Source organism: Pseudophryne corroboree, chromosome 9, assembly GCF_028390025.1.
Source record: "Pseudophryne corroboree isolate aPseCor3 chromosome 9, aPseCor3.hap2, whole genome shotgun sequence".
NCBI lineage: Eukaryota > Metazoa > Chordata > Amphibia > Anura > Myobatrachidae > Pseudophryne > Pseudophryne corroboree.
In genome coordinates, this window is record NC_086452.1 from 445760604 (window position 1) to 445784587 (window position 23984).

Sequence of the window (23984 nt, forward strand, 5' to 3'; positions counted from 1 at the left end):
CTTGAGGAAGCTTCTGAACTGGTATGTTATACTGGAATACCAGGTCCACTGAAATGAAGTTCCCTGCTGCACCAGAATATAACAGGGCCGGACAGGCTTTGAGGCCGGTGGGAAGCTGCAGGGATACTGAAATGATTGAATCCTTCGTACGTGGAGAGACTCTTTGGTCTCCTAGATTTAGCCCTCCTTCGGAACCTAGGACCGCCTGTTTTCCCAGACGCTTGGAACAGGCAGAAACTAAATGACCACTTTCTCCACTATACAAAGATAAGTTCTGTTGTAAGCGGTGCTGTTTTTCCTTGGCAGAGAGCTTGGAATGATTCACTTGCATGGGTTCAACATCCAAAATCGAGGAGCTGGATGAGGACGAGGCCTCTCAAGGCGGGATCTCTCGTGACTCCATTCTCCAATTTTATTGCACAATGACATAATGTCCTTGAGGGTTGTTGGTAAGTCACGGGAGGCCAATTCATCCTTGAGTTTCTCGGAGACACCATGCCAAAAAGCCGCAATGAGGGCTTCTTCATTCCACTGAATTTCGAAGGCTAAAGTCTAGAACTCAATAATATATTGACCAATGGTCCTGGAACCTTGACGAATCCTCATGATTTCTATAGAGGCAGAGGTAGGTCGACCTGGTTCATCGAATATTCCCCAGAACGACTCCAGAAATTTGGAATAGTCACTGAGATGGGGGTCCGACCTTTCCCACAGGGTTGACACCCACTCCAGGGTTTTCCCGGACAACAGGGACACAATGAAGGCCACCTTAGTCTTGAGAGTAGGGAATTTCTGAGGCTGGAGCGTGAAGTGTACATCACAGAGGTTGAGGAACCCTCTACACTGTTTAGGTTTCCAGGAATTGGAAGGGTCTTGGTTACCCCAGAAGGATTCGGCAGCGGGTCACAAGGTGAAGATGCTGTAGTAGAAGAGGACAGGGATGCCTGAAACCCGTCTTGTCGGGCAGATAAATCTTGTAAGTCTTTCACCATCTGACGCTGTACTAACTCAAGTCCTTCCAGACGAGCTGCTACTGCTTGAAGCAGGTCTGAACTTAACACAGTACCGCTAGCCGTATCCATTGGGTCAGTGCTTACTGTCACGGCTGAGTTAGGTTGTGCACCCGGACTAGTACTGGACACTGGGTCTGGTCTTGAGCGCTGTGGACAGAACTGGGCTGGCTTAAGAATTGGTCTGCTCATTCAGGCGTGGCAGTCAGGCAATATGAACTGTGATGATAGGTGACCGGCTATGGGTACAGGAACACTGATGGTGGGAGCCACCAGTGCAATGCGTAGCCGGGTAACACCTATAGAGAGAGTCACGTGAGAACTGGTGAGTAACGGAATGCTGGGAAGAACAGCAATGCAGGAGAGGCTCGGGTCACTGGCTGGAACCAGTGTCGTATCTGTGAAGAGGTAGAAGTCTATAGTAATGACTGTAGACAATAACCCAGTACATCAGCAATACTTGCAGACAAGGCTAGGGATGTCGGCAATACTTGTAGACAAAGCAAAGGACTTCAGCAATACTTGTAGACGAAGCTGCTGATGTCGGCAATGCTTGTAGCCGAAGCTGAGGACATCAGCAATACTTGAAGATGAAGCCGAGGATGTCAGCAAATGCTTGTAGATGAAGCTGGGGATGTCAGCAATACTTGTAGAAGAAGCCGAGGACATCGGCAATGTTTGTAGACGAAGCTGAGGATGTCAGCAACAGAGGCGTCATGAGGGGGGTGCGGGGGGTGCGGCCCGCACCCAGGTGTCACCCTTCAATGGGGTGACACCAAAAAGAGCTGCACACCCGCACACCCATCCACAGATACGTCTGCGGCTGCACCCACACTTATTCCTCCCCAGCACCGCACCCCCGCCGACTTCATCACCGGACAGCGGTGATATACACACCGGCCCGCCTGTACACCGCCGCGGCGCCACGGTGACCGGGTCCGTACTACTATCACCATGGTGATGAGCTATAAACTGTTGCCGGGTGCTGTACGTCACGAGTGACGTCATACGCACGCCTGCACCGCATGCCTTGCTGGGAGGGAGAATGGGAGGAGACTTTGCTGGGCAGGGAGGACGGCCGTTACCAGAGGGAGCTGTACTGCAGGGACTAAAGTGCGCACCTCATTGCCTTCTTCTCTGGCTGGCTGTGAGCTGTTTCAGCTGAGAGAGGGTGTGTATGTTTGATTCAATGTTTTACAGTTTACAATTACATTATAAACCATTATTACTTGAGTAAAAAAAAATGTTTTGAATAAAAAAAAATGTTTTGAGTGTGTGTATATATATATATATATATGTATGTATGAGTCTGAATACCTCCGCCGCCACATTGAGCTCTTGCCACGCGGCCGCTCCTGATTGGCTGCCGGTCCGCAAAATAGTAGCGCCGCGGTCATAGGAGCTGCAGTGCTGCCGACCACAGCCTCCTCCTCCTTGCACCGCCGCCGCCCTCTGCCTCCTCCTCCACTACACCGGCGCTGCCCTCAGCCACCCCACCGTTGCCCTCAGTCCTTCTCTGCACCTCCGCCTCCTCTGCACCATGCCAATCACAGCCATCTCATCCACCGCCCCGCAGACCACAGCATCCTCAGCACCGCCGCTGCTAAATAGGTAATCTTACCCTGCTGCCTTTCTCTCGCCCTAGTCCCTACTATGTGCCCTTGCTGTCCCTCTCTCTGTCCCTATGTCCCTGCTGTCACTTTCCCTGTCCATCTGTCACTCTCCCTGTCCCTGTTGTCACTTTCCCAGTCAATCTGTCACTCTCCCTGTTCCTATGTCCCTGCTGTCACTCTCCCTGCTCCTGCTGTCACTTTCCTTGTCTCTCTGTCCCTGTCCCTGCTGTCACTCTCCCTGAATTTTGTGTCATACAGTGTGCTATAATGTGAATTTCGGCTTAAACCGTGTGCTGTAATGTGAATTTCGGCTCATTCAGTGTACTGTAATGTGAATTTCGGCTCATACAGTATGCTATAATGTGAATTTCGGCTCATACCGTGTGCTATAATGTGAATTTCGGCTCATTCAGTGTGCTATAATGTGAATTTCGGCTTATGCCGTGTGCTAAAATGTGAATTTTGGCTCATGCAGTGTGCTATAATGTGATTTTTGACTCATTCTGTGTGTTATAATGTGAAAACTAGTACAAAAACATAACTAAGGGTTCCGTGTATTGTGATACGGGAGGGTGGCATGGGGGGTGACACCGTGAGTTACCACACCGGGTGACACCAACCCTAGTGACGCCTCTGGTCAGCAATACTTGTAGATGTAGCTGAGGATGTCGGCAATACTTGTAGACGAAGCTGAGGATGTCAGCAATACTTGTAGATGAAGCTGAGGATGTCGGCAATGCTTGTAGATGAAGCTGAGGATGTTAGCAATACTTGTAAATGAAGCCAAGGGTGTCGGCAATGAGGGTTTCCAGATGCTGCGCAATGGAGATTCCGTGTGCAGTGCAGTGTCGGCACTGCTGGATTCCCAGTAGCTGTGATGCAGTGGTTCTGCACAATGGATGTAGTGTGATTGACAGGACCGTTTTATGGGTGTGTGTGAAAAAATGCAGGCGTTTCAGGGAAAAACGCGGGAGTGTCTGGAGAAACGGGGGAGTGGCTGGGCGAACGCTGGGCGTGTGTGTGACGTCAAACCAGGAACGAAACTGACTGAACTAATCGCAGTGGCAGAGTAAGTCTCGAGCTACTCAGAAACTGCAAAGAAATTTCTAATCGCTATTCTATTCGCAATTCTGCACAGCTAGGATTCACTCCCAGTAGGCGGCGGCTTAGCGTGTGCAAAGCTGCTAAAAGCAGCTAACGAGCGAACAACTCGGAATGAGGGCCATAGATGGAGCAGTCAGAGCTGGAGTAATCCCACTAAGGTGGGATTTTCAGACGCCGGAACTACGGCACCAGTATTGTGACCAGGGGTCTCCTGACCGCCGTACATAAACGCATTCCACACATAAACACCTATGAATGGAGAGAGTAAGTGATACATAACACTACTGCATCTTTATTTTTGAATCCACACAGACAAAACAATAAAACACAGCCACCGTCATTCATTAAAAGCAAATAAACACCTACATCGTTTATTATAATGATTCCCCCCCTCCCCTTTCCGTACCCGCTGCCATCTCCCGACATGCGAGTTACCTGGACAGGACAGAGTTGAAGAGTGAGTGCCTCAGTGGGTCCGGCGGCGGTGGTAAGCATCACGTGACACAAACATACTCCGGACAGAGTAGAAGTCAGTCACTGCCTCACCCAGCCAGCTTCCTTAGCCCCTTGGGAAGTGCCTGAGGGGAGCTGTGCGCTATCGCTTCAGCTGGCCCTAGATTCAGCGAGCCTCCTACTCATAGGCATGCGCGGAACATTTTATTAGGGGGTGCACATCTCCTCCCCTACCTGCATAGTCTCTCAGCCACACCATTATCTCCTCCCTGTGTCGTCTCTCATCCACACCATCATCTACCGCCTGTGTCTCCCTGCCATGCATCTCACAATCCACCTCACTTTGTGTCTCTGTATCCCTCCTTCACTCTGTGCCTCTCTGCCTCCCACCCTTCATTCTGTGTCTTTCAGCCTCACACCCTTCATTCCGTTTTTCTCAGCCTGGCCCCTTCACTCTGTGTCTTTCAGCCATTCTGTGTCTAGTGCCACTTACACACAATGCCCACAGTAGTGCCCCTTACAATGCCCACAGTAGTAGTGCCCTTTACACAATGCCCACAGAGTAGTCATGCCCCTTACGTAATGCCCACAGAGTAGTCGTGCCCCTTACGTAATGCCCACAGAGTAGTTGTGCCCCTTACATAATGCCCAGAGTAGTTGTGCCCCTTACATAATGCCCAGAGTAGCTGTGCCCCTTACGTAATGCCCACAGAGTAGTCGTGCCCCTTACGTAATGCCCACAGAGTAGTTGTGCCCCTTACATAATGCCCAGAGTAGTTGTGCCCCTTACATAATGCCCACAGAGTAGTTGTGCCCCTTACGTAATGCCCACAGAGTAGTCGTGCCCCTTACGTAATGCCCACAGAGTAGTCGTGCCCCTTACGTAATCAACCCCATTGTACTCTGCAATTCACCAATCCGGGTTGTCTTCTGGTAGCCTAACATTACATTGGCATATTTTTGCACAGTTGTTGCGTACAAAGAGGCAGCTGCAGCGTCCAACTCATCTCTGAATAAGGCCTAGTATACCCTCCTGTACTCAACTCATCCTCCAAACTAAAATGAATCAGTAGAGACTATCTCCATAGAAACATAGAATTTCATGGCGTATAAGAGCCACTTGGCCTATCTAGTCTGCCGATGTACGCGGAAACACTTACACACAAGGGTTACGCTCATACTCACCTACTCTTCCAGAAGTTGCGGGAGACTCTCGCTCTTTCGTGTAGTCCTCCACAACCCCGGAAGGGCGGGTATTCCTCTAGCATCCTGCCCACTTCCAAGTGAAGCGGGTAGAATAAGGAGATAATGCTGAAATCGCTGTCCATATGGAGGGGGCGGTGCTAAAAGGATGCCAGTTGTGGTCATTTTAGCCCCGCCCTTTCCCTCGAGGACCAGCCATTTGCAGCATTTATCGTGATGGGGAGGGGCCTTATGATGCGGTAGTGCAAGAGGAGTATTCTAATGTAGGCAAGTAGGGTTGATTTTTGTCAGGAGCCAATTAACCTACCAGTATATTTTTGGACGGTGGGAGGAAACCGGAGTACCTGAAGGAAACCCACGGAAGCACAGGGAGAATATACAAACTCCACACAGTTGAGGCCATGATGGGATTGAACCCATAACCCCAGTGCTGTGAGGCAGTAATGCGAACCATTATACCGTCCGTGCTGCCTTCCATAACCATTGTTCTTATCACGAGGCTAATGGACGTCTTGATAGCAGAATGAGATTACAAAATATTAATAGCCTTATCTTGTTGTGAGATCAATTAAACAGGATTAGAATTTAGCTCCACCACTCAAAGGCCTGCATCCAAAAAAATAAATAAAAAAAATTCAACCTTGTTTTTACCCTTTGGAACCTAATGGATAATTGATCCCAGTGTGAAATTGTAACATAAAAATTCTCTCTCGATGTTTTGTAGGTTTGGCATACGCTCTTCTGGCTGGTGTCCCCCCAGTGTTTGGTCTGTACTCATCGTTTTATCCTGTGATCCTATACACAATATTCGGCACGTCACGGCACATCTCCGCAGGTAAATTGAATCACTATTGAAGGGATTTATATATTTATGGAATTTGGTGCACAATGCCTTATTCTGCCAGAAATATGTTTGTATAGCCATATTTCTATCCTTATCCAATTATTTAGCAGTGCTCCTCACGGTGATGGGAGAAGCACACGGTCATCGTGTATGTGGGTGTATGAAAGAAATTATGTATTTCTCGTTCCTGAAGAAAGCATTTCCGGATAAAGGATCCCCTACAAATATCTTATTTCTTATCAGCAGTCATGCAAAGGGGGCACTATAGCTGACATAAGAAATGTTAAACTATATGAACTTTAGTCAAAATATTGTTGTTGTTTTTTAATTATAGATTCCAGATAGATCAAGCTGATAGGCTGGTGCTGCAATTGCGCTCTTGTCACACAAGCTGCATGGTATAAACGGTTGTACTTTGTAGGGGTAATATTCTGATCGCTAATAGATTCCAGACATAGGCGTGCACAGATCATTTTATTAGGGGGTGCACCGTCTGAGGGGTGTGTTTAGCACCGCCTACTGGGCTTGTCTAGCACCTCCTATTGGGCGTGTCTAGCACCACCTATTGGCACTCAGTACAATATAAATCACATACCACAAGGGGCGTGGCACGCCACTGCAAACGGGGGCATGTCAATATGACACGCCACTTTGGCGCATTCCTTTCCATTCCATATGCATCTTACCTACATGGGGGTTTCTCAAAATGAGGAACCTCTGAAGAAAATAAGAATTTACTTACCGATAATTCTATTTCTCATAGTCCGTAGTGGATGCTGGGGACTCCGAAAGGACCATGGGGAATAGCGGCTCCGCAGGAGACTGGGCACAAAGTAAAAGCTTTAGGACTAGCTGGTGTGCACTGGCTCCTCCCCCTATGACCCTCCTCCAAGCCTCAGTTAGGATACTGTGCCCGGACGAGCGTACACAATAAGGAAGGATTTTGAATCCCGGGTAAGACTCATACCAGCCACACCAATCACACCGTACAACTTGTGATCTGAACCCAGTTAACAGCATGATAACAGAGGAGCCTCTAGAAAAGATGGCTCACAACAACAATAACCCGATTTTTGTAACAATAACTATGTACAAGTAATGCAGACAATCCGCACTTGGGATGGGCGCCCAGCATCCACTACGGACTATGAGAAATAGAATTATCGGTAAGTAAATTCTTATTTTCTCTGACGTCCTAAGTGGATGCTGGGGACTCCGTCAGGACCATGGGGATTATACCAAAGCTCCCAAACGGGCGGGAGAGTGCGGATGACTCTGCAGCACCGAATGAGAGAACTCCAGGTCCTCCTCAGCCAGGGTATCAAATTTGTAGAATTTAGCAAACGTGTTTGCCCCTGACCAAGTAGCTGCTCGGCAAAGTTGTAAAGCCGAGACCCCTCGGGCAGCCGCCCAAGATGAGCCCACTTTCCGTGTGGAATGGGCTTTTACAGATTTTGGCTGTGGCAGGCCTGCCACAGAATGTGCAAGCTGAATTGTACTACAAATCCAACGAGCAATCGTCTGCTTAGAAGCTGGAGCACCCAGCTTGTTGGGTGCATACAGGATAAACAGCGAGTCAGATTTTCTGACTCCAGCCGTCCTGGAAACATATATTTTCAGGGCCCTGACTACGTCCAGCAACTTGGAATCCTCCAAGTCCCTAGTAGCCGCAGGCACCACAATAGGTTGGTTTAAGTGAAATGCTGAAACCACCTTAGGGAGAAATTGAGGACGAGTCCTCAATTCTGCCCTGTCCGTATGAAAAATTAGGTAAGGGCTTTTATAGGATAAAGCCGCCAATTCTGATACACGCCTGGCTGAAGCCAGGGCTAACAGCATTACCACTTTCCATGTGAGATATTTCAAGTCCACAGTGGTGAGTGGTTCAAACCAATGTGATTTTAGGAATCCCAACACTACATTGAGATCCCAAGGTGCCACTGGAGGCACAAAAGGAGGCTGTATATGCAGTACTCCCTTGACAAACGTCTGAACTTCAGGAACAGAAGCTAGTTCTTTTTGGAAGAATATCGACAGGGCCGAAATTTGAACCTTAATGGACCCTAATTTGAGGCCCATAGACAGTCCTGTTTGCAGGAAATGCAGGAATCGACCCAGTTGAAATTCCTCCGTAGGGGCCTTCCTGGCCTCGCACCATGCAACATATTTACGCCAAATACGGTGATAATGTTGTACGGTTACATCCTTCCTGGCTTTGATCAGGGTAGGGATGACTTCATCCGGAATGCCTTTTTCCTTCAGGATCCGGCGTTCAACCGCCATGCCGTCAAACGCAGCCGCGGTAAGTCTTGGAACAGACATGGTCCCTGCTGGAGCAGGTCCTGTCTTAGAGGTAGAGGCCACGGGTCTTCCGTGAGCATCTCTTGAATTTCCGGGTACCAAGTCCTTCTTGGCCAATCCGGAGCCACGAGTATAGTCTTTACTCCTCTCCTTCTTATGATTCTCAGTACTTTTGGTATGAGAGGAAGAGGAGGGAACACATACACTGACCGGTACACCCACGGTGTTACCAGAGCGTCCACAGCTATTGCCTGAGGGTCCCTTGACCTGGAGCAATATCTGTCCAGTTTTTTGTTGAGGCGAGACGCCATCATGTCCACCTTTTGGTTTTTCCCAACGGTTTACAAACATGTGGAAGACTTCTGGGTGAAGTCCCCACTCCCCCGGGTGAAGATCGTGTCTGCTGAGGAAGTCTGCTTCCCAGTTGTCCACTCCCGGAATGAACACTGCTGACAGTGCTATCACATGATTTTCCGCCCAGCGAAGAATCCTTGCCACTTCCGTCATTGCCCTCCTGCTTCTTGTGCCGCCCTGTCTGTTTACGTGGGCGACTGCCGTGATGTTGTCCGACTGGATCAATACTGGCTGACCCTGAAGCAGAGGCCTTGCCTGACTTAGGGCATTGTAAATGGCCCTTAGTTCCAGGATATTTATGTGAAGTGACGTTTCCATGCTTGACCACAAGCCCTGGAAATTTTTTCCCTGTGTGACTGCTCCCCAGCCTCTCAGGCTGGCATCCGTGGTCACCAGGACCCAATCCTGAATGCCGAATCTGCGGCCCTCTAGGAGATGAGCACTCTGTAACCACCACAGGAGAGACACCCTTGTCCTTGGAGACAGGGTTATCCGCTGATGCATTTGAAGATGCGATCCGGACCATTTGTCTAGCAGATCCAACTGAAAAGTTCTTGCGTGGAATCTGCCGAATGGAATCGCTTCGTAAGAAGCCACCATCTTTCCCAGGACCCTTGTGCACTGATGCACTGACACCTGGCCTGGTCTTAGGAGTTTCCTGACTAGGTCGGATAACTCCCTGGCTTTCTCTTCCGGGAGAAACACCTTTTTCTGTACTGTGTCCAGAATCATCCCTAGGAACAGCAGACGTGTCGTCGGAATCAGCTGCGATTTTGGAATATTTAGAATCCATCCGTGCTGTCGTAGTACTATTTGAGATAGTGCTACTCCGACCTCTAACTGTTCTCTGGACCGTGCCCTTATCAGGAGATCGTCCAAGTAAGGGATAATTAAGACGCCTTTTCTTCGAAGAAGAATCATCATTTCGGCCATTACCTTGGTAAAGACCCGGGGTGCCGTGGACAATCCAAACGGCAGCGTCTGAAACTGATAGTGACAGTTCTGTACCACAAACCTGAGGTACCCTTGGTGAGAAGGGCAAATTGGGACATGGAGGTAAGCATCCTTGATGTCCAGAGACACCATGTAGTCCCCTTCTTCCAGGTTCGCTATCACTGCTCTGAGTGACTCCATCTTGAACTTGAACCTTTTTATGTAAGTGTTCAAGGCTTTCAGATTTAAAATGGGTCTCACCGAGCCGTCCGGCTTCGGTACCACAAACAGCGTGGAGTAATACCCCTTTCCCTGTTGTAGGAGGGGTACCTTGATTATCACTTGCTGGGAATACAGCTTGTGAATGGCTTCCAATACCGCCTCCCTGTCGGGGGTAGACGTTGGTAAAGCAGACTTCAGGAACCGGCGAGGGGGAGACGTCTCGAATTCCAATTTGTACCCCTGAGATACTACCTGCAGGATCCAGGGGTCCACTTGCGAGTGAGCCCACTGCGCGCTGAAATTCTTGAGACGGGCCCCCACCGTGCCTGAGTCCGCTTGTAAGGCCCCAGCGTCATGCTGAGGACTTGGCAGAAGCGGGGGAGGGCTTCTGTTCGTGGGAAGAAGCTGTCTGTTGCAGTCTTTTTCCCCTTCCTCTGCCCCGGGGCAGATATGAGTGGCCTTTTGCCTGCTTGCCCTTATGGGGACGAAAGGACTGAGCCTGAAAAGACGGTATCTTTTTCTGCTGCGAGGTGACTTGGGGTAAAAAGGTGGATTTCCCAGCCGTTGCCGTGGCCACCAGGTCCGATAGACCGCCCCCCAATAACTCCTCCCCTTTATACGGCAATACTTCCATATGCCGTTTGGAATCCGCATCCCCTGACCACTGTCGCGTCCATAATCCTCTTCTGGCAGAAATGGACATCGCACTTACTCTTGATGCCAGAGTGCAAATGTCTCTCTGTGCATCTCGCATATATAGGAATGCATCCTTTAAATGCTCTATAGTCAATAATATATTGTCCCTGTCCAGGGTATCAATATTTTCAGTCAGGGAATCCGACCAAGCCACCCCAGCACTGCACATCCAGGCTGAGGCGATTGCTGGTCGCAGTATAACACCAGTATGAGTGTATATACTTTTAAGGATATTTTCCAGCCTCCTATCTGCTGGCTCCTTAAGGGCGGCCGTTTCTGGAGACTGTAACGCCACTTGTTTTGATAAGCGTGTGAGCGCCTTATCCACCCTAGGGGGTGTTTCCCAACGAGCCCTAACCTCTGGTGGGAAGGGATATAGTGCCAATAATTTTTTAGAAATTAGCAGTTTTTTGTCGGGGGTAACCCACGCTTCATCACACACTTCATTCAATTCATCTGATTCAGGAAAAACTACGGGTAGTTTTTTCACACCCCACATAATACCCCTTTTTGTGGTACTTGCAGTATCAGAGATGTGCAAAACCTCCTTCATTGCCGTGATCATGTAACGTGTGGCCCTACTGGAAAATACGTTTGTTTCTTCACCGTCGACACTGGAGTCAGTGTCTGTGTCTGGGTCCGTGTCGACCCACTGAGGTAACGGGCGTTTAATAGCCCCTGACGGTGTTTGAGACGCCTGGACAGGCACTAACTGAGCTGCCGGCTGTCTCATGTCGTCAACAGTTTTCTGTAACGTGCCGACACTGTCACGTAATTCCTTAATTACGGCCATCCATTCAGGTGTCGATTCCCTAGGGGGTGACATCACCATTATAGGCAATTGCTCCGCCTCCACATCATTTTCCTCCTCATACATGTCGACACACACGTACCGACACCCAGCACACACACAGGGAATGCTCTGATAGAGGACAGGACCCACTTAGCCCCTTGGGGAGACAGAGGGAGAGTTTGCCAGCACACACCAGAGCGCTATATATGTATAGGGACAACCTTACAATAAGTGTCTATCCCTTATAGCTGCTTATATCTGTTATTTTGCCAAATAAGTGCCCCCCTCTCTTTTTTACCCTGTTTCTGTAGTTGCAGGATGCAGGGGAGATTCTGGGAGCCTTCCTACCAGCGGAGCTGTGTGGGAAAAATGGCGCTGTGTGCTGAGGAGATAGGCCCCGCCCCCTTCACGGCGGGCTCTTCTCCCGCTTTTTTCTGGAAAACTGGCAGGGGTTAAATACATCCATATAGCCCAGGAGCTATATGTGATGTATTTTTTGCCAAATAAGGTAAATTCATTGCTTCCCAGGGCGCCCCCCCCCCAGCGCCCTGCACCCTCAGTGACCGAAGTGTGAAGTGTGCTGAGAGCAATGGCGCACAGCTGCAGTGCTGTGCGCTACCTTATGAAGACAGGAAAGTCTTCTGCCGCCGATTTATGGACCTCTTCTTGCTTCAGCATCTGTAAGGGGGCCGGCGGCGCGGCTCCGGGACCCATCCATGGCTGGGCCTGTGATCGTCCCTCTGGAGCTAATGTCCAGTAGCCTAAGAAGCCCAATCCACTCTGCACGCAGGTGAGTTCGCTTCTTCTCCCCTTAGTCCCTCGATGCAGTGAGCCTGTTGCCAGCAGGTCTCACTGAAAATAAAAAACCTATTTAAACTTTTACTCTAAGCAGCTCAGGAGAGCCACCTAGATTGCACCCTTCTCGTTCGGGCACAAAATCTTAACTGAGGCTTGGAGGAGGGTCATAGGGGGAGGAGCCAGTGCACACCAGCTAGTCCTAAAGCTTTTACTTTGTGCCCAGTCTCCTGCGGAGCCGCTATTCCCCATGGTCCTTTCGGAGTCCCCAGCATCCACTAGGACGTTAGAGAAATGTACAGTATCCTCCCTGGGCAGACAGCGTCTTTGTTCGGTAATCACTATTCATGTAGGAAATTACATGGTCCAGAAGATGCCTGTTTGTGTAGGAATATAACCAAGATCATCATCATGCAACAGAGGTTCAACCAGACTCGTGTCACCTCCTGCCCCCTGCGTCTTTCAGCCACACCATCTCCTTCCTGTGTTTCTCAGCCACACCCTCATCTCCCGCCTGCATCTCTCAGCCACACCATCTCCTCCGGTATGCTCCTCCGGCTCTGGTCATGTGATCTCCGTCTCTGTACTGTGACCCGTTCATCTGACGCTGCAAACTGCTGCAAATGCTGGTTTACAGTGTCAGATGATCAGGATCACATGACCAGAGGCGGAGGAGAGCACCGATCACTGGGGAATAGAAGTATACTTAAACTTTTTTAAATAATTTCTGTACAGTGATCGTCAGACACACACAGCTGATCACACTGGCCCAGTCCCCGCACAGCTTTCTCTGCATAGGGCAGCGGTGGCCAACTCGCGGCTCTCGAGCTTCATGCGGCTCTTTTGTCACACTGATGCAGCTCCCGCCGCTCCTGAAACTCTGCACAGTTTAAACAACGGCCCACATTTCAGAGCTGCCGGAAGCGCGAAGCCGGCACTACATCAATGCCGTGCTCCCTGCCCTGTTTGACGCCAGTGTCACAAAACAGCGCCTGTCTGGCCTCGCTGTCCGCCGGCTCCCTGTCATACACACAAGTGAGGGCCGCTAGCACTGACCGGAGGGGGAAAAGGGAGAGATAGAGGGGGAGGATGCTGAGAGACACACTGTGAAGAGAGGTGGGGGAGCAGGCTGAGAGGCAGAATGAAGGGGGAGGCTGAGAGGCACAGCGTGAAGGGTGAGCAGGCTCAGAGGTGTACGTACACATTACACCAGGTAGCCCCACACACACATTGTGGCAGTTAGCCCCATATACACATTGCGGGATGAGCGGCACCGAGTGAATGGGGAGCAGGCTGAGAGGCACAGAGTGAATAGGGAGCGGGCTGAGAGGCACAGAGTGAAGGGGGAGTGGGCTGAGAGGCATAGAGTGAATGGGGAGCGGGCTGAGAGGCACAGAGAGAATGGGGAGTGGGCTGAGAGGCACAGAGAGAATGGGGAGTGGGCTGAGAGGCACAGAGAGAATGGGGAGTGGGCTGAGAGGCACAGAGTGAAGGGGGAGCGGGCTGAGAGGCACAGAGTGAATGGGGAGCGGGCTGAGAGGCACAGAGTGAAGGAGTGAGGCGCAGAGTGAAGGGGGCAGGCTGAGAGGCACAGAGTGAAGGGGGCAGGCTGAGAGGCACAGAGTGAAGGGGGCAGGCTGAGAGGCACAGAGTGAAGGGGGCAGGCTGAGAGGCACAGAGTGAAGGGGGCAGGCTGAGAGGCACAGAGTGAAGGGGGCCGGCTGAGAGGCACAGAGTGAATGGGGAGCGGGCTGAGAGGCACCCAGTGAATGGGGAGCGGGCTGAGAGGCACCCAGTGAATGGGGAGCGGGCTGAGAGGCACAGAGTGAATGGGGAGCGGGCTGAGAGGCACAGAGTGAATGGGGAGCGGGCTGAGAGGCACAGAGTGAATGGGGAGCGGGCTGAGAGGCACAGAGTGAATAGGGAGCGGACTGAGAGGCACAGAGTGAAAGGTCAGAGGCTGAGTGGCACAGAGTGAAAGAGTGAGGCACAGAGTGAATGGGGAGTGGGCTGAGAGGCACAGAGTGAATGGGGAGTGGGCTGAGAGGCACAGAGTGAATGGGGAGTGGGCTGAGAGGCACAGAGTGAATGGGGAGTGGGCTGAGAGGCACAGAGTGAATGGGGAGAGGGCTGAGAGGCACAGAGTGAATGGGGAGCAAGCTGAGAGGCACAGAGTGAATGGGGAGCGGGCTGAGAGGCACAGAGTGAATGGGGAGCGGGCTGAGAGGCACAGAGTGAATAGGGAGCGGACTGAGAGGCACAGAGTGAAAGGTCAGAGGCTGAGTGGCACAGAGTGAAAGAGTGAGGCACAGAGTGAATGGGGAGTGGGCTGAGAGGCACAGAGTGAATGGGGAGTGGGCTGAGAGGCACAGAGTGAATGGGGAGTGGGCTGAGAGGCACAGAGTGAATGGGGAGAGGGCTGAGAGGCACAGAGTGAATGGGGAGCAAGCTGAGAGGCACAGAGTGAATGGGGAGCGGGCTGAGAGGCACAGAGTGAATGGGGAGCGGGCTGAGAGGCACAGAGTGAATGGGGAGCGGGCTGTGAGGCACAGAGTGAATAGGGAGCAGACTGAGAGGCAGAGAGTGAAAGGTCGGAGGCTGACCGGCACAGAGTAAAGGAGTGAGGCGCAGAGTGAAGGGGAGCAGGCTGAGAGGCACAGAGTGAAGGGTGGCAGGCTGAGAGGCACAGATTGAAGGGGGCAGGCTGAGAGGCACTGAGTGAACGGGAATCGGGCTGAGAGGCACAGAGTGAATGGGGGGGCGGGCTGAGAGGCACAGAGTGAATAGGGAGCGGACTGAGAGGCACAGAGTAAAGGAGTGAGGCACAGAGTGAAGGGGGGCAGGCTGAGAGGCACAGATTGAACGGGGCAGGCTGAGAGGCACAGACTGAAGGGGGCAGGCTGAGAGGCACAGAGTGAAGGGGGCAGGCTGAGAGGCACTGAGTGAACGGGAATCGGGCTGAGAGGCACAGAGTGAATGGGGGGGCGGGCTGAGAGGCACAGAGTGAATAGGGAGCGGACTGAGAGGCACAGAGTAAAGGAGTGAGGCACAGAGTGAAGGGGGGCAGGCTGAGAGGCACAGATTGAACGGGGCAGGCTGAGAGGCACAGACTGAAGGGGGCAGGCTGAGAGGCACAGAGTGAAGGGGGAGCGGGCTGAGAGGCACTGAGTGAATGGGATTCGGGCTGAGAGGCACTGAGTGAATGGGGAGCGGGCTGAGAGGCACCGAGTGAATGGGGAGCGGGCTGAGAGGCACAGTGTGAATGGGGAGCGGGCTGAGAGGCACAGAGTGAATGGGGAGCGGGCTGTGAGGCACAGAGTGAATAGGGAGCAGACTGAGAGGCAGAGAGTGAAAGGTCGGAGGCTGACCGGCACAGAGTAAAGGAGTGAGGCGCAGAGTGAAGGGGAGCAGGCTGAGAGGCACAAATTGAAGGGGGCAGGCTGAGAGGCACTGAGTGAACGGGAATCGGGCTGAGAGGCACAGAGTGAATGGGGGGCGGGCTGAGAGGCACAGAGTGAATGGGGAGCAGGCTGTGAGGCACAGAGTGAATAGGGAGCGGACTGAGAGGCACAGAGTAAAGGAGTGAGGCACAGAGTGAAGGGGGGCAGGCTGAGAGGCACAGACTGAAGGGGGCAGGCTGAGAGGCACAGACTGAAGGGGGCAGGCTGAGAGGCACAGACTGAAGGGGGCAGGCTGAGAGGCACAGAGTGAAGGGGAGCGGGCTGAGAGGCACTGAGTGAATGGGATTCGGGCTGAGAGGCACCGAGTGAATGGGGAGCGGGCTGAGAGGCACCGAGTGAATGGGAAGTGGGCTGAGAGGCACCGAGTGAATGGGGAGCAAGCTGAGCTGCACAGAGTGAATGGGGAGCAAGCTGAGCTGCACAGAGTGAATGGGGAGCAAGCTGAGCTGCACAGAGTGAATGGGGAGCAGGCTGAGAGGCACAGAGTGAATGGGGAGCAGGCTGAGAGGCACAGAGTGAATGGGGAGTGCGCTGAGAGGCACAGAGTGAATGGGGAGCGGGCTGAGAGGCACAGAGTGAATAGGGAGCGGACTGAGAGGCACAGAGTGAAAGGTCGGAGGCTGAGTGGCACAGAGTGAAGGAGTGAGGCACCGAGTGAATGGGGAGCGGGCTGAGAGGCACCGAGTGAATGGGGAGCGGGCTGAGAGGCACAGAGTGAATAGGGAGCGGACTGAGAGGCACAGAGTGAAAGGTCGGAGGCTGAGTGGCAGAGTGAAGGAGTGAGGCACAGAGTGAATGGGGAGTGGGCTGAGAGGCACAAAGTGAATGGGGAGTGGGCTGAGAGGCACAGAGTGAATGGGGAGCGGGCTGAGAGGCACAGAGTTAATGGGGAGCGGGCTGAGAGGCACAGAGTGAAAGGTGGGAGGCTGAGTGGCATAGAGTGAAGGAGTGAGGTACATAGTGAAGGGAGGCAGGCTAAGAGGCACAGAATGAAGGGGGCAGGCTGAGAGGCAGAGTGAAGGGGACAGGCAGAGAGGCACAAAGTGAATGGGTAGCATGCTGAGAGGCACAGAGTGAATGGGGAGCGGGCTGAGAGGCACAGAGTGAAAGGTGGGAGGCTGAGCGGCACAGAGTGAAGGGGGGCAGGCTGCGAAGCACAGAGTGAAGGGGGGCAGGCTGAGAGGCACAGAGTGAAGGGGGGCAGGCTGAGAGGCACAGAGTGAAGGGTGCAGGCTGAGAGGCACAGAGTGAAGGGGGCAGGCTGAGAGGCACAGAGTGAAGGGGGGCAGGCTGAGAGGCACAGAGTGAAGGGGTTAGGCTGAGAGGCACAGAGTGAAGGGGGGAGGTTGAGAGACACAGAATGAAGAGGGGGGCAGTCTGAGAGGCACAGAATGAAGGGGGGGGCAGACTGAAAGGCACAGAATGAAGCGGGGGAAGGCTGAGAGGCACAGAATGAAGGGGGGAGGCTGAGAGGCACAGAGTGAAGGGTGTAGACTGAAAGGCACAGAGTGAAGGGGGGCAGGCGGAGATGCACAGAATGAAGGGGGGGTGGCTGAGAGGCAGAGGGAAGGGAGCAGGCTGAAAGACACAGGTGGGATGCTGAGAGGCACCGAGTGAAGGGGGGAGGCTGGATTGTTTCAGTGTATTTTATGTAAATCTGGATTGTTTCAGTGTTTGTCGCCTCTAGTGTGAATAAAAATGGAGGTGTGACACATGGTCATGTTCCTACAAACGTCATACTGAAGGCGGGCGCACAAAAATGGGACGTGGCCATGTGCCAGTTAGCTTAAGTCTGCATAATTATCACAGGGCTCACTGCGGTGTTTTTTGACAAAAACATTTTGGGAAATTCGGCCATATTACATTTCCCATTAGAAGTATGGGAAATGCGATGTGGTTACTAAAAAAAAATGAGAATTAAAGGGTTTTTCGTGAAAAATTGCTCCAAAAGCCCTTTAATACGTTCAAGTGAGACTAAAATAATGTTAAAAGGGTGTGAAAACCTCTGTGCGTCTGAATAGCCACATCCCAGTCACCATCCAGTAACGCCAGTACATTTCTGAGCCCATGCATCTATATCAACTAAAGAACGCTCCGTGGGTCCGCACGTGCTGTGCTACTTTTTAGCGACTAAGATGCATGCACAGATGAAAAGCCTCAACCGCTGGCATGAATATCGCCATTGCTTCTTATCAGGATCTGCCACTTATTTGCAAATGTATCCGCATTTGGATATTGCTGGAGTGCGTACGCTGGAATGTAACAAACCGTCCCTGCCCTCCTGAGACCTGTTTCTGTTAAATAACCACCTCTACAGGCACCTTCGCTGTTATCTCGGTGATGGTCGGGAGTGTGACTGAGTCGTTGGCCCCTTCAGAGAATTTTATGATCCCAGGAAATGAATCCATGATTGACACTGAGGCTAGGGATGCTGCCAGAGTTGAGGTGGCCGCAGCCTTAATGCTATTGGTCGGCATCTTTCAGGTAAGCGGTGTGTCCACAGACTGCCAGTTACAGAACTTTTGTTTTCCAAATACATTTGCAATAGATTTATTTAAACACTTTTTGGCAAATCCCAAGCATGGGGTATATTTACTAAAACTTCTAAAAAGGAAAAGTGCAATTATTGGTGGTCATTCCGAGTTGATCGCTCGTTATTTTTTTTTCACAACGGAGTGATTAGTCGCTAATGCGCATGCGCAATGTCCGCAGTGCGACTGCGCCAAGTAAATTTGCTATGCAGTTAGGTATTTTACTCACGGCATTACGAGGTTTTTTTCTTCGTTCTGGTGATCGTAATGTGATTGACAGGAAGTGGGTGTTTCTGGGCGGAAACTGGCCGTTTTATGGGAGTGTGTGAAAAAACGCTGCCGCTTCTGGGAAAAACGCGGGAGTGTCTGAAGAAACGGAGGAGTGTCTGGCCGAACGCTGGGTGTGTTTGTGACGTCAAACCTGGAACGAAACTGACTGAACTGATCGCAGATGCCGAGTAAGTCTGGAGCTACTCAGAAACTGCTAAGAAGTGTCTATTCGCAATTGTGCTAATCTATCGTTCGCAATTTTACTATGCTAAGATTCACTCCCAGTAGGCGGCGGCTTAGCGTGTGCAAAGCTGCTAAAAGCAGCTAGCGAGCGAACAACTCGGAATGACCACCATTGTCCATATCAACCAATCAGATTGTAGTTATCATTTTCTTAGATGAAAGCTTGCTTCTGATTGGTTGCAATCGGCAGGACCTTCATTTTTCCATCGTAGAAGGTTTTAGTAATTTTACCCCCAAGTGTTACAATCCCCTCACATTTGTGTGAGAGTCACCTGTGTCTCTCTTTGCAGATCTTGTTGGGGCTGGTGCAGTTTGGCTTTATAGTCACCTACCTCTCGGATCCACTGATTCGGGGCTACACTAGCGCCGCAGCCATCCACGTGACTGTGTCTCAGCTAGAAAGTATACTGGGTGTGGCGGTCTCTCATCAAAGCAAGCCTCTGTCTCTCATCTATGTAAGACTGTCTTCCTTATATCCAACATAATACATAATCTGTTCATCCCACAGAATAAATATAGGAACAGGGCCTGATTCCGATTTGAACGCCAAAGCCTACGCAGCTGCAATTTATTTTCAGCCTATGGGCTTGCTTAACATCGCTACTGGCTGCAGCACTAGCGACGCGGACGCCATGTTTTTTTATGTACATGATAGTAGCCAGGCTTAGACTGGCCAACAGGGGTACAGGGGAAACCACCGGTGGGCCCCACTGCCTGGGGGCCCACCTCCTGCTCTAAGGATCAGGTTCCAGACTGTGCATTTGAATTATACATTATACATATGTTACCTTATACTGCACTATGGTGTATTTTCTACAGTGCATTGCTGTTATTAATCTGGTACATTATCATGCATGCAGCAGCTGAATTTACAGTATATATTTATGAAGGCGCCCAGATGTTGCACTATCTAATGGTTAGTCAAACCAATGAGGTAGCAGGCCACACCCCCTCTACAGACTGGCCACACCTCTAAACATGGGCCCGTACCACTGCATACCCCCGGTGGGCCCTACATGCCCCAGTCCGACACTGATCGTAGCTGAAGGCAGAAACAGGCCACAAAAAACGCCTGTGACACGACTGTGTTTTTGCCACCTCTTCTCGTTACCTCTCCCAAACGGTCCCTTCCTTTTAATCGCTCTGCAATGAAATCCTCACTGGGAGCAGTGGTGCAAGTGGGCGGGTACGGGTGGGTACGGCGTACCCGTAAGAATTTAGCCGTGGGTACGCCGTACCCACACAGACGGGCCGCCGCTCCTCTTCCTTCCCTCCCTCCCCTGCTCCACGCCGCACCCGCCGTCCCCGCCGCACCGCCGCTGATGTGAGGGAAGGAGAGCGCAGCCTGCGCCTCTCCTTCCCCTCAGTCTCCGGTGGGTGTTTCAGTTTACTTCAGTGCCGATCCGTGAGCCAATCAGAGCTCGCACCCGCGAGCTCTGATTGGCTCACGGATCGGCGCTGAATTAAACTGAGACACCCGCCGGAGACTGAGGGGAACGAGAGGCCAGGCTGCGCTCTCCTTCCCTCACATGACAGACAGGACGGCGACGGCAGCGGTGAGTAGGGGAGGGGGGCATGTTTACCTGGCACTGGTGGGGGGGCATGTTAGACCTGGCACTGGGGGGGGCATGTATACCTGGCACTGGGGGCATATCTGGCACAGGGGGGCATATATACCTGGCACTGGGGGATATCTGGCACAGGGGGGCATGTTATACCTGGCACTGGGGGATATCTGGCACAGGGGGGCATGTATACCTGGCACTGGGGGATATCTGGCACTGGGGGGCATGTTATACCTGGCACTGGGGGATATCTGGCACTGGGGGCATATCTGGCACAGGGGGGCATATATACCTGGCACTGGGGGATATCTGGCACTGGGGGCATATCTGGCACAGGGGGGCATATATACCTGGCACTGGGGGATATCTGGCACAGGGGGGCATGTATACCTGGCACTGGGGGATATCTGGCACTGGGGGCATATCTGGCACAGGGGGGCATATATACCTGGCACTGGGGGATATCTGGCACAGGGGGGCATGTATATCTGGCACTGGGGGATATCTGGCACTGGGGGCATATCTGGCACAGGGGGGGTATATATACCTGGCACTGGGGGATATCTGGCACAGGGGGGCATATATACCTGGCACAGGGGGGCATGTATACCTGGCACTGGGGCATATCTGGCACTGGGGGCATATCTGGCACAGGGGGGCATATATACCTGGCACTGGGGGATATCTGGCACACTGGGCATATCTGGCACAGGGGGGTAAATATATACCTGGCACTGGGGGATATCTGGCACAGGGGGGCATGTATACCTGGCACTGGGGGCATATCTGGCACTGTAGGGGCATTTCTGTATCTGGCACGGGGGGCAATGTATATCTGACACAGTGGGGGCATTTGTGTATCTAGCACTGTGGGGCAATGTGTATCTGACACTGTGAGGCAATGTACGGCACTCTGGGGGCATTTCTGTATCTGGCACTGTGGGGCAATGTGTATCTGGCACTCTGGGGACATTTGTGTATCTGGCACTGTGGGGCAATGTGTATCTGGCACTGTGGGGCAATGTGTATCTGGCACTCTGGGGACATTTGTGTATCTGGCACTGTGGGGCAATGTGTATCTGGCACTGTGGGGCAATGTACGGCACTCTGGGGGCATTTCTGTATCTGGCACTGTGGGGCAATGTGTATCTGGCACTCTGGGGACATTTGTGTATCTGGCACTGTGGGGCAATGTGTATCTGGCACTGTGGGGCAATGTGTATCTGGCACTCTGGGGACATTTGTGTATCTGGCACTGTGGGGCAATGTGTATCTGGCACTCTGGGGACATTTGTGTATCTGGCACTGTGGGGCAATGTGTATCTGGCACTGTGGGGCAATGTGTATCTGGCACTCTGGGGACATTTGTGTATCTGGCACTGTGGGGCAATGTGTATCTGGCACTCTGGGGACATTTGTGTATCTGGCACTGTGGGGCAATGTGTATCTGGCACTGTGGGGTTATATGTATCTGGCACTGTGGGGCAATGTATATCTGGCACTGTGGGGTTATATGTATCTGGCACTGTGGGGCAATGTATATCTGGCACTGTGGGGCAATGTGTATCTGACACTATTGGGGTCATACGTGTATCTGCCCCTCCCCCATATGTGTATCACGCCCCCATTTTCATTGGCCACGCCCCATGTGCCATTTGGCCACACCCATTTTTGTGCGCGCGCCGAAGGCGCGCGCACACAGTACCCATAAGACATTTTTTCTACTTGCACCACTGACTGGGAGTGGCATTGCACATGTACCTTGGCGTGTGCGCAGTGCGACCACAGCGCATGCACAGTCTTCCGATAATCGCTCAGTTGCGTGATCATCGTCACTGCGTACAAAGGTATCATACCTTCTAAAGAGAACAAGTCGAGATGTTACCTATTGCAACCAGTCTGGTTCTAGCTATCATTTACTTAGTACATTCTATAACATTATAGCTGGAATTTGACTGGTTGCCAAGGGCAACATGTTAGAAGGTATGATAAATCTCCCCCTGTATGGATTTGTCCTGCCAGTGAAAGTGGCTGGCAGCTCATACCGTGTCCCTCTACTTTCCTTACTGGTATAAGGGAAACATGTTTGTATTAGGTGTAATATGTTAAAAATACTGTACCTGCTTTGGGCCTGACCCAGAGACTTACGTGTATTTGATGTTTTCCACTAATCTCCAATGTTTCTAGATGTACACATGTACAGGAGCCGCACTGGGCATGAGCAGATCTGGTCCCGCAATGTCGGTCGCGGTGTCCCAAAAGCTGCGGCATGATTGACCCACTGCTGATGTTTGGGGGCAACGTGTCGGCCCTGTTTTCCAAGCATGCTGAAGCCAGTGGCAGCGTCCTTGGCGGCTGCTGCACTGGACCCGGCAGCGTAATTTCGCAGGACATCCTGAGTGACCTTGAGGGTCTGATGTTCATGCAGATGATCTGATGCTATGTCTTTGGACGCAGCAGTGGATTACATAAGCCCGCAGAGGACATCTTTTCACTTAAGACACTGAAGGTCCTGATTCAGGTTTGTAAGTAAAACTAAAAAAGCAAGTACTGTAACTTTGCGTCTGGAACAAACCATTTCTCTAACGTCCTAGTGGATGCTGGGGACTCCGTCAGGACCATGGGGATTAGCGGCTCCGCAGGAGATAGGGCACAAAAATAAAGCTTTAGGATCAGGTGGTGTGCACTGGCTCCTCCCCCTATGACCCTCCTCCAAGCCTCAGTTAGGTTTTTGTGCCCGTCCGAGCAGGGTGCAATCTAGGTGGCTCTCCTAAAGAGCTGCTTAGAAAAAGTTTTTAGGTTTTTTATTTTCAGTGAGTCCTGCTGGCAACAGGCTCACTGCAACGAGGGACTTAGGGGAGAAGAAGTGAACTCACCTGCGTGCAGGATGGATTGGCTTCTTAGGCTACTGGACACCATTAGCTCCAGAGGGATCGAACACAGGCCCAGCCATGGAGTCCGGTCCCGGAGCCGCGCCGCCGACCCCCTTACAGATGCCGAAAAGCGAAGAGGTCCAGAAACCGGCGGCAGAAGACTTTTCAGTCTTCATGAGGTAGCGCACAGCACTGCAGCTGTGCGCCATTGTTGTCACACACTTCACACCAGCGGTCACGGAGGGTGCAGGGCGCTGCAGGGGGCGCCCTGGGCAGCAATGAGAATACCTTGTTCTGGCTAAAAAATACATCACATATAGCCCTTGAGGCTATATGGATGTATTTAACCCCTGCCAGGTCTCACAAACTCCGGAGAAGAGCCCGCCGAAATAGGGGGCGGGGCCTATCTCCTCAGCACACAGCGCCATTTTCCCGCTCAGCTCCGCTGCGAGGAAGGCTCCCAGGACTCTCCCCTGCACTGCACTACAGAAACAGGGTAAAAAAGAGAGGGGGGGGGGGGGCACTTTTTTTGGCGTTTTTGATATATATTAAGCTGCTATAAGGGAGACAACACTTCTATAGGGTTGTTCCTATATATTTATAGCGCTTGGGTGTGTGCTGGCAAACTCTCCCTCTGTCTCCCCAAAGGGCTAGTGGGATCCTGTCTTCGATAAGAGCATTCCCTGTGTGTCTGCTGTGTGTCGGTACGTGTGTGTCGAC

General features: G+C 51.9%; 1 protein-coding gene across 3 annotated transcripts in view; it reads left to right on the forward strand.

Annotated features, from left to right (window-relative positions):
• Positions 1–23984, forward strand: part of LOC134958491 (solute carrier family 26 member 6-like) — a 183077-nt gene that overhangs the window by 101549 nt on the left and 57544 nt on the right. For all 3 annotated transcript variants that reach the window (XM_063941152.1, XM_063941151.1, XM_063941153.1), the window contains exons 5-7: positions 6108–6218; positions 18100–18266; positions 19117–19281. In XM_063941152.1, the coding sequence (XP_063797222.1) occupies positions 6108–6218; positions 18100–18266; positions 19117–19281 (443 nt within the window). The remainder of the gene's footprint in view (positions 1–6107; positions 6219–18099; positions 18267–19116; positions 19282–23984) is intronic.